The following is a 9252-nucleotide window of genomic DNA, read 5'->3' on the forward strand; positions in this document are numbered from 1 at the left end:
CTGAGCACTAGGATTAAAGGTGTGTAACACTACCTTTGCACACCACCTCCCAGTTAGGGTAAGTAATTTCTAAAGAATGACACTAGTAGTAAAGAAGCTGGAATCTGAACGTGTTTTTTACTTCAACACTCCATTACACACACACACACACACACACACGCACGCACGCACGCACACACGCACACACTTTTTCCCTGGAGATAAAACCTAGAGCCCTGAGCACACTAAGCAGGTATTCTGCCACTGAGGCAAATTCTCGTCCCTGCATCTATTACAACAAAAGTTGAAGAAGGATGTCTTGAACCTATAGAAGGAATGACTAGAACTATATAGAACTAAGGTTGTCTACTTTTTCCATCTGCATTAATATTTTAGAATTTTCTACAGTTGTGAAAATCACTAATGTTTTCAGTTTCTTCAAACTAATTCTTTACAATTCCAGTAAAGGTCACTGTGGTTTGTAATACAGAACATCCCCCAAAACATCACTTCAACTATCAAAGCTCTACTGTGATAGAGACAGTAACCGCCAGCCTTGGTCTAGAATCCAGTGACTTCCCTCTCTGGAAAGTCTCGGTTACCGGTTGAACGGGAAATGCTCCCTATGGATTGGTGTGTTAGAACATGTTGTTCCCAGCAGGTAGTCCTGTTTGGAGAGAGAACAGAACATCTGGGCCATGGGGACTGGTGTTGGTGGATGTCGGCCTGTTTGGCCAGGCCTTTAGAGTTACAGTCATTGCTTCCTGAACTGGCAAGATGTCAGGAGCGCCCGCTCATATGTCTGCTGCTGCAATGCTGCCCAGTTGCCTTGCTTTCCTCTCCATAATGGACTGTCTCCCCTGAAACTCCAGCTAAGATAAGCCTTTCTCTTTTGATTTGCTTCTATCATGTAGTTTGTAATGTAAATAAGAAAAGTAGCCACAGTTTTGGGGGTTTTGTTTTTGTTTTTTTTTTTGTATGACAGGGTTTTACTGTGTAGCCCTGGTTGTCCTGAAACTCACCCTGTAGACCAGGCTGGCCTCAAACTCAGAGATCCATCTGCCCCTGGCTTCTAAGTGCTGGTATCAAAGCCATGCACCACCACTGTTCAGTTTCTAACACCGTTTTTCTGTTTGTTTGTTTGTTTGTTTGTTTTCAAGACAGGGATTCTTTGTAACTTTGGAACCTGTTGTGGAACTAGCTCTTGTAGACCAGGCTGGCAGCAAACTCAGAGATCTACCTGCCTCTTGAGTGCCGGGATTGAAGGAGTGTGCCACTACCATCCAGTCAAATACAGTTTTTAAAAGATGCAAAAAAAAAAAAGGCCAGGTAGTAGTAGCATGTGCCTTTAATCTCAGAATTTGGGAGGCAGAGGCAGGAGGATTTCTGTGAGTTTAAGGTCAGCCTGGTCTACAGAGCTAGTTCTAGGACAGGCTCCAAAGCCACAGAGAAACCCTGTCTCGAAAAAAACAAACAAACAAACAAAAAAACCAAATCCTGTCTCAAAAACAAAAAGAAAGAAAGGTAGATAGAAAGAAAGAAAAGAAAATCTAAAAAGTCTAAAACCCTTCAGTATAAAAGTATATGTGAGAATCACTACTCTTAAACTCACCTCCACTGTAAATTGGGAATTTAAATAAATAGATTCAAAACTGATGCATAATATTCTAGGTTTGATACCACACATGAATAAATAAAATAAATAAATAAAGTTACTTGGTAACTAAGGTTTACCGAGACTAAAGTACAAGCCATTACCAAGAGTAAACTACAAAGAACACAGCCTGGGTCAAAGTTTAACTGATGAAAACACTAACAACCACCCCAATCTAAGAGGTTTCTAAAGACAAATGTAGTGTTTCCTTAAGTCCTCAGCACAAAGCAAGGCTTGGTGAATGGTATGGGCTCCTGAGGCAGGAGCTGACTGTAACCAAGGCAGGTATGAGGGTGAAGAAGCCTTCCACAGCCTTCACTTCATTCTCTCTTGGTGCTTTTCCTGGGATTCTACCATAAAGTCTAGGCTGGCCTTGAACTCATTATCCTCCTATTTCAGTCTGGGAATGAATTATAGGTCTGTGTCACCAGTTCGACCACTGTGTCACTTCTGAAGTGTCAAAGTGTCCATTTCCAGAAGGGTTTGTATTTTATCTTATAAATACTTCAGAATTAAATCATGATTCATAATAGAAAATCATTCCTCTGGATTAAGACTGTACTTTCACAGCAGCTGATATACTTGAAAAATACTAAAAACATGCCCATGGCCTCACCTGATTCTTATTCTTTATTTAAAGAAAGTTAGTTTATTTATTTACTTTGTGTGTTTGTGCACGTGTGTGTGTGTGTGTGTGTGTGTGTGTGTGCGTGTGTGCCTGCAGAAGTCAGAAGAGGATGTCAGATCCCCTGGAGTTGGAGTTACAGAAGATTGTGAACTGCCCAAAATCTCTGAAAGAACATCAAGGTTGTTAACTCCAACTTCCAGACTCCCAAATTATAAAACACTAACTATAAATACACTTGTCCAGAATTTAAGGACAAATGCAGAAAGACATCATTATATTTATACAAAAAAGCACAGAAACAATGTATTGGCCCATATTTAAAAGGCATCTTCTCAGCCAGGCAGTAGTAACACACACCTTTAACCCAGCACTTGGGAGGCAGAGGTAGGCGGACCTCTGTGTGTTTGAGGCCAGCTGGGTCTACAAGAGCTAGTTCCAGGAAGATAGGAAAAACAGAGAAACCCTGGCTGAAAAACATAAATAAATAAATAAATAAATAAATAAATAAATAAATAAAGCATCTTCTCCTGATACTCAATGTTCTGGTTATATAAGAAAGAGTTAAATACCCCAAACACACACACGCACACACACACAAATTGCATGAGCCTAGCATGGTGATGCATTCCTGTAATCCCAGGATGCAGGTAGCTGAGGCAGGAGGACTACCATGAGTTCAAGGCCAGTCTAGGTTACAATAACAAGTACCAGGTCAACTAGAATTACAGAGTAAGACTATGTCTCAAAAAATTGCATATACAAGGACATATGATATATGTGTCTTTTTTAACCTTTATTTTTATTTTTGTAAACGGGTATTTTGCTTTCATGTGTGTCTGTGTACCACATGTGTGCCTGGTGCCAGCAGAGAGCCCTGACCTTATATGTCTTACTAAGGAATAAACAGTGGGACTGGAGAAGCAGCTCAGATTAAGAGCACTGACTGCTCTTCCAGAGGATCCAGACTTGATTCCTAGCACCCACAAGATGACTCACAGTCCCAGGGACCTCTGGGACTGGGATATGCGGTACACAGACACCAGTCATACGTGGTACAGAGACACAAGTGCATGCAAAACACTTCTATACATAAAACTTTAAAAAATCTTTAAAAGAATGAAAGAAAGCATGAGGTCAAGTGGAAACTTTATTATCAACAAATGGGTAGAAATTCAGCACTGCTATCGAGAGTAGCTGTGTCTTAGCACCTAGAACAGAATATAACAAGGAGAAAAGAACAGGACCCAGAGGCAAGAGCTCCAGGTAAAGTGCTTGCCTCGAGTGTCACAGGACCAGAGTTTGATTCTGCACACTAAGATAATAAAATGAGGTCAGGAATAATGATTCCAGAGAGGCTGTCTGGGAGACTCATTTTGTTTTTGTTTTAACTCAAATATGTTTACTCAGTACCTGCTATGCCCAGAGATTTAGGTATAGACAATACATATTCTACATTGTTCAAGTTTCTAAATACCAATGAGGTAAAGAAGAAATAATATCTGAATCTTAGGGGAGACATCCTCCACCTGGTATGACCAGCCTTTTGTATGCAGCACATAATGTCATTTATGACGTTTAAGGGGCTGGAACATGGCCCAGCAGTTAAGAGCATTTGCTGCTCTTGCAGAAGACCCAGGTTTGGTTCCCAGCATCCATACTAAGTGGCTCACAACCACCTATAACTCTAGCTCTATGTGTGCACATGCACGCACAGAGAGAGAGAGAGAGAGAGAGAGAGAGAGAGAGAGAGAGAGACAGAGAGAGAGAGAGACAGAGAGACAGAGAGACAGAGAGAGAGCGAGCACACAAAAAACAAAAACAAAAGCCAGGCTGTGGTGGTGCACACCTTTAATCCCAGCACTTGGGAGGCAGGGGCAGGTGGTGGATTTCTTTGAGTTCGAGGCCAGCCAGGTCTACAGAGAGAATTCCAGGACAGGCTCCAAAGCTACAGAGAAACCCTATCTTGAAAAACAAACAAAAAACAAAAAGAAAGTAAACAAAACAAACCAACCAAAAAACAACACAATTTTCCTTCCCAAAAAAATCCCTTAAGCCAGACACTGCAACTCACAAATAACTGTTTCCATCATCAACTTTGCTTTCCTTCACACTGGCGCTAATACGTACAATTATACCCATGACCTGAGGTTATAGTTCAACACTGAACTTTTAGATGTTACCAGGAAGCTCATAATAAAGCAGGTTCTCTATTAGGAGGCTGTGGAAAGTGATTTGGTGATAAGGGAAGAAAGAAGGACTTAAACATAAAATCAACTCCAGAGATATTCTTCTAACTATACCAGCCTGAAGTTCCCAGAGTGATTCTCATATACTTTTCCAAATGGTAACTATTAGACGGGTTTTTCCACGGCAATCTTAATTCATTAGGTCAATCGGATGTGAAAGAAAAGGTCAAACCAATCACAGCAGCTACATGTTGAGTGTCCACTGACACGATCTTAAAGGTTTTGTCCCTTCATGTACAACATACATTCCTTATGACTAGCCAAAGGCGGACACACACAGATACACACATTCACATAATCCTAGGCTGAGGGTGTATGTAGTGGTCTAGAACTTGCCTAGCATGCACAAGGCCCTCAGTTTGATCTCCAACGCTATAAAAAGAAAGGGGGGGGGTTATGTTTCAGGACCTGGTCACTGAATTAGAACCTGGGTAAAGAGAAAAGATTCAGAGCTAGGAACTTGCATTTTAAGAACCAAAATCACTGTTCATCAACAAATAAGTTCAAGAATAATGGATATGAATTATAGGGAGCTGAGAAGTAAGTAGCTCGGTAAGTAGGGTTATACGTTCGAACGACACTGAAAAAAAAGTCTACACACTGAATTTGCAATGTGGAAGAAAATATCTACAGCCTTGCAAATGCAGAATTAACAATCTAGTTGGTCAAAATGCTTCCCCCCCCCAAAAAAAAAATTGACTACAGCCAGGTATGGTGGCCATGCTTTTAAAACAGTACTCAGGCAGAGACAGTGGATCTCTGAGTTTGAGTCCAACTTTACAGAGCGAGTTCTAGGAGAGCCTGGGCTACACAAAAGAAAGAGATGAGATTTATTTTCAATGGTTCCCAAGATAAATAGCAAGATACTCTAAGGTTCCAAAGTGTGAAAAGTCAAAGAAAGATCTGGTAGCACTTAAACAATAAAAAGGATTTGTTTATTTTAGTAGAAACGGTCTCACTACGTAGCTTCAGCTGACCCGAATTCGCTATGTAGAACAGGATGGTACTGAACTCACAGAGGCCCAAGCTGCCATTGCCTCTCCAGTGAGAGGACTAAAGGCATATAGTCTGACAGAGGGGACTGTCAACATTAATATTAGGATAAAAGAAGCCAACTGGGGGGTGGGGACATTGTGGCACACACCTTTAATCCCAGTGCTTAGGAGGCAGAGGCAGGCAGATCTCTGAGTCTGCGACCAGCCTAGTCTACACAAGCTCTACATCAGCCAAGGTTACATAATGACACCCTGTTTCAAACAAACAAGAAGCTAAATGGTGGTACCAAATAGAAGACCTGGATATCAATCCACACATCTTCTAACACCTGATCTTTGATAAAGAAACAAAAAAATATCAAATGGAAAAAAGAAAGCATATTTAACAAGTGGTGCTGGCATAACTGGATATCAACATGTAGAAGAATGAAAATAGATCCATATCTATCACCACACACAAAACTCAAGTCCAAATGGATAAAAGACCTCAACATAAAGCCAACCACACTGAACCTTATAGAAGAGAAAGTGGGAAGTACACTTGAGCGCACTGGCATAGGGAACCACTTCCTAAATAGTACCCCAGCAGCACAGACACTGAGAGAAACAATTAATAAATGGGACCTCCTGAAACTAAAAAGCTTCTGTAAAGCAAAGGACATGATCAACAAGACAAAACGACAATCTACAGAATGGGAAAAGATCTTCACTAATCCCACATCAGACAGAGAGGTCTGAGCTCCAAAATATACAAAGAACTCAAGAAACTGGACACCAGGGGCTGGAGAGATGGCTGAGTGGTTAAGAGCATTGCCTGCTCTTCCAAAGATCATGAGTTCAATTCCCAGCAACCACATAGTGGCTCACAACCATCTGTAATGAGGTTTGGTGCCCTCTTCTGGCCTGCAGACACACACACAGACAGAATATTGTATACATAATAAATAAATAAATATTTAAAAAGAAATAAGAAAAGAAACTGGACACCAAAAGAACACATAATCCAATATAAAATGGAGTACAGACCTAAACAGAGAACTCTCAACAGAGGAATCTAAAACAGCTGAAAGACACTTAAGGAAATGTTCAACATCCTTAGTCATCAGAGAAATGCAAATCAAAACAACAACTCTGAGATTCCATCTTACACCTGTAAGCATAGCCAAGATCAAAAATACTGATGACAACTTATACTGGAGAGGTTGTGGGGAAAGGAGAACACTTGTGCATTGCTGGTGGGAATGCCAGCTGGTACAGCCCCTTTAGATGTTAGTGTGGCGATTTCTCAGAAAATCATGAAACAACCTTCCTCAAGAACCAGCAATACCACTTTGAGGTATATATCCAAAGAATGCTCAATCGTGCCACAAGGACATGTGCCCAACTATGTTCATAGCAGCTTTGTTTGTCATAGCCAGAGCCTGGAAACAACCTATTGCCCCTTGATCGAAGAATGGATAAGGAAAATGTGGTACATTTACACAATGGAGTACTACACAGCAGAAAAAAATAACGACATCTTGAATTTTGCAGGAAAATGGATGGAGCTAGAAAACAATATTTTGAGTGAGGTAACCCAGACACAGAAAGACAATTATCACATGTACTCACTCATAGGTCGTTTTTAAACATAAAGCAAAGAAAGCCAGCCTACAAACCACAATCCCAGAGAACTTAGACAACAATGAGGACACTAAGAGAGACTTCCATAGATCTAATCTACATGGGAAGTAGACAGTAGAAAAAGACAAGACCTCCTGAGTAAATTGGGATCATGGGGACCTTGGTGGAGAGTTGAAGGGGGGAGGGGAGAGGCTGGGAGGGGAGCAGAGAAAAATGTGGAACTCAATAAATATCAATTTTTTAAAAAGAAGCTAAATCGGGGCTGGAGAAATGGCTGAGTAGTTAAACAGGCATAGTTGCAAAGGATCGGGGTTAGATTCCCAGCAGCCACATGCTGGTTCACAGTATCTGTGCATCCAGTTCCAGGGAATCCAATGCCTTCTTTGGACACCAGGCATGCACATAGTATACATATATGCATGCAGGTAAAACACTTATACACATAAATAAATATGAAAGATATATAACAAATAAGTAAATGTAAAAAAATTTAAAGATGCCAACAGTTTTCTCTAATAACCTGCATTTTTCTACTGCATAAGGACAAATGATAGAATAACTTAACTTTGTAGCATAAACCAAATACTCGAAATCATTCTTGGACACGAGATTGCAAAATAGTTCCAAAAACTGATTTTCGCGTTGGCTAATTACGTCAAAACCTATCAGCCACATGGTTGCGAGTTCAGCAATTAAAGAGAAAGGCTAGCTAGGTCCAAGGGCAAATAATACCACTGTTGTCTAGATCATGTACCAACTGCCCTCCTGCAAGTAGCACAGAGATGCCATCTGTTGGCCCTGCAAATATATCGTCTGGTTAAGAGCTGGGAGATCTTAGAACGTGTGTCTTTTCACAGAACCATCTCCACAAAGGGCTAAATTCCTACTTGTTGATGGATGAGGAATGGAAAAGAGAAGCTGTTCCCAAACTAGGATCCAACAAAAAAGATGGGGAGACTACGTGAATACAAAGTCCAGGGATGCCCAATTGTGGAAGCTAGACAGTGGGGTGACCTCGACACTGACAACTCCCACACCTTCCTCCTACCATATCCTCAGCTCTCCCAGGCAGCGATCCTTCACAGGCCAGAAGTTCCCAGGCGCCCAGTACCCACTTTCAAGAGCACCCCACCACACGCAGCGCAGGTTGGTCCCTGCCCTCAGTGTCCAGCCGCACCCCTAACCTGAGGGGCTTGTACGGTCGCCTCGGGGCTCTCCGTTCTCGGCCTTTCTAGGCCGGTAGCCATAGACGCCCCTCTCCGTCTGGTAACAGCGTCGGAAAAGCGGGACAGCTAGGCAGAGGGCTCTCCTTGCAGCTGCCATAGTGGCCGGAGCCACGTCAGTCTGGGTCCGAAAGAATGGAAGAAACGGGAGCTGCCGCCAAGACGAGAGAGGTGGTCGCGGGAGGAGAGTGAGACCCTGAATGCACTGCCTGAGGCTGAGGACTCGCCCAAGGACAACGCCCCCGGGCTTCATTGGTCAAGGTGTTGGCCTCTCAGAGCCAATCAGAGGCTGGAAGCTGAGGCGTAGCTACGCCCAGTACCCAGGCTGGTCTGGGGGAAAGCCCAGGGACAAAGGCCTTCTGGATTTGGACCCAGTGCAACGATGGCAGCAGAGCAAGACTAGCTTTGTTACAGTAGAGCTATATGTACATCCTGAAGTCTCCCGCCTTAAAATTCACCCTCTGCTGGAAGCTGTAGAGTACAGCAGTGTAGTTTTCCTTACAGAAAGGACAAAAAACAAGGATGCAAAAAGAAAGGATTTGGGGGAAAGAAGAAAACTCAGTTTCACCATTTTTTTTAAAAAAGTTATCCTACAAAGTGATGTTGCATTTTCCTTCATACTTTTTTCTCAATGATCCTCCTTCCTTACTCCCCTGCCCGTCCACTTTGACCCCTTTCTTCCCGCCTATATCTTCCATTAGGCTTTTCTCTGCCTTCTTTCTCTCTTCCTTTCTTCCTTTCTCTTTCTTTCTTTTGGTTTTTTGAGACAGGGTTTCTCTGTGTAGCCCTGGCTGACTTGAACTCGCTCCGTAGACTCGGCTGGTCCTGAACTCAGAAAGATCTGCCTGCCTTGGACTCCTGAGTGCTGAGATTAAAGGTGTGAGCCACCACTGCTCGGTGCATT

At 42.4% G+C, this 9252-nt stretch overlaps 1 protein-coding gene across 1 annotated transcript in view; it reads right to left on the reverse strand.

Moving 5' to 3' along the window:
* Window positions 1-8601, reverse strand: part of Dhtkd1 (dehydrogenase E1 and transketolase domain containing 1) — a 43024-nt gene extending 34423 nt beyond the window's left edge. The window contains exon 1 of the mRNA XM_005354921.3: window positions 8310-8601. Coding sequence (XP_005354978.3) covers window positions 8310-8601 — 292 coding nt within the window. The remainder of the gene's footprint in view (window positions 1-8309) is intronic.
* Window positions 8602-9252: the final 651 nt, after the last annotated feature.

Source organism: Microtus ochrogaster, chromosome 16, assembly GCF_000317375.1.
Source record: "Microtus ochrogaster isolate Prairie Vole_2 chromosome 16, MicOch1.0, whole genome shotgun sequence".
In the NCBI taxonomy this organism is placed as follows: domain Eukaryota; kingdom Metazoa; phylum Chordata; class Mammalia; order Rodentia; family Cricetidae; genus Microtus; species Microtus ochrogaster.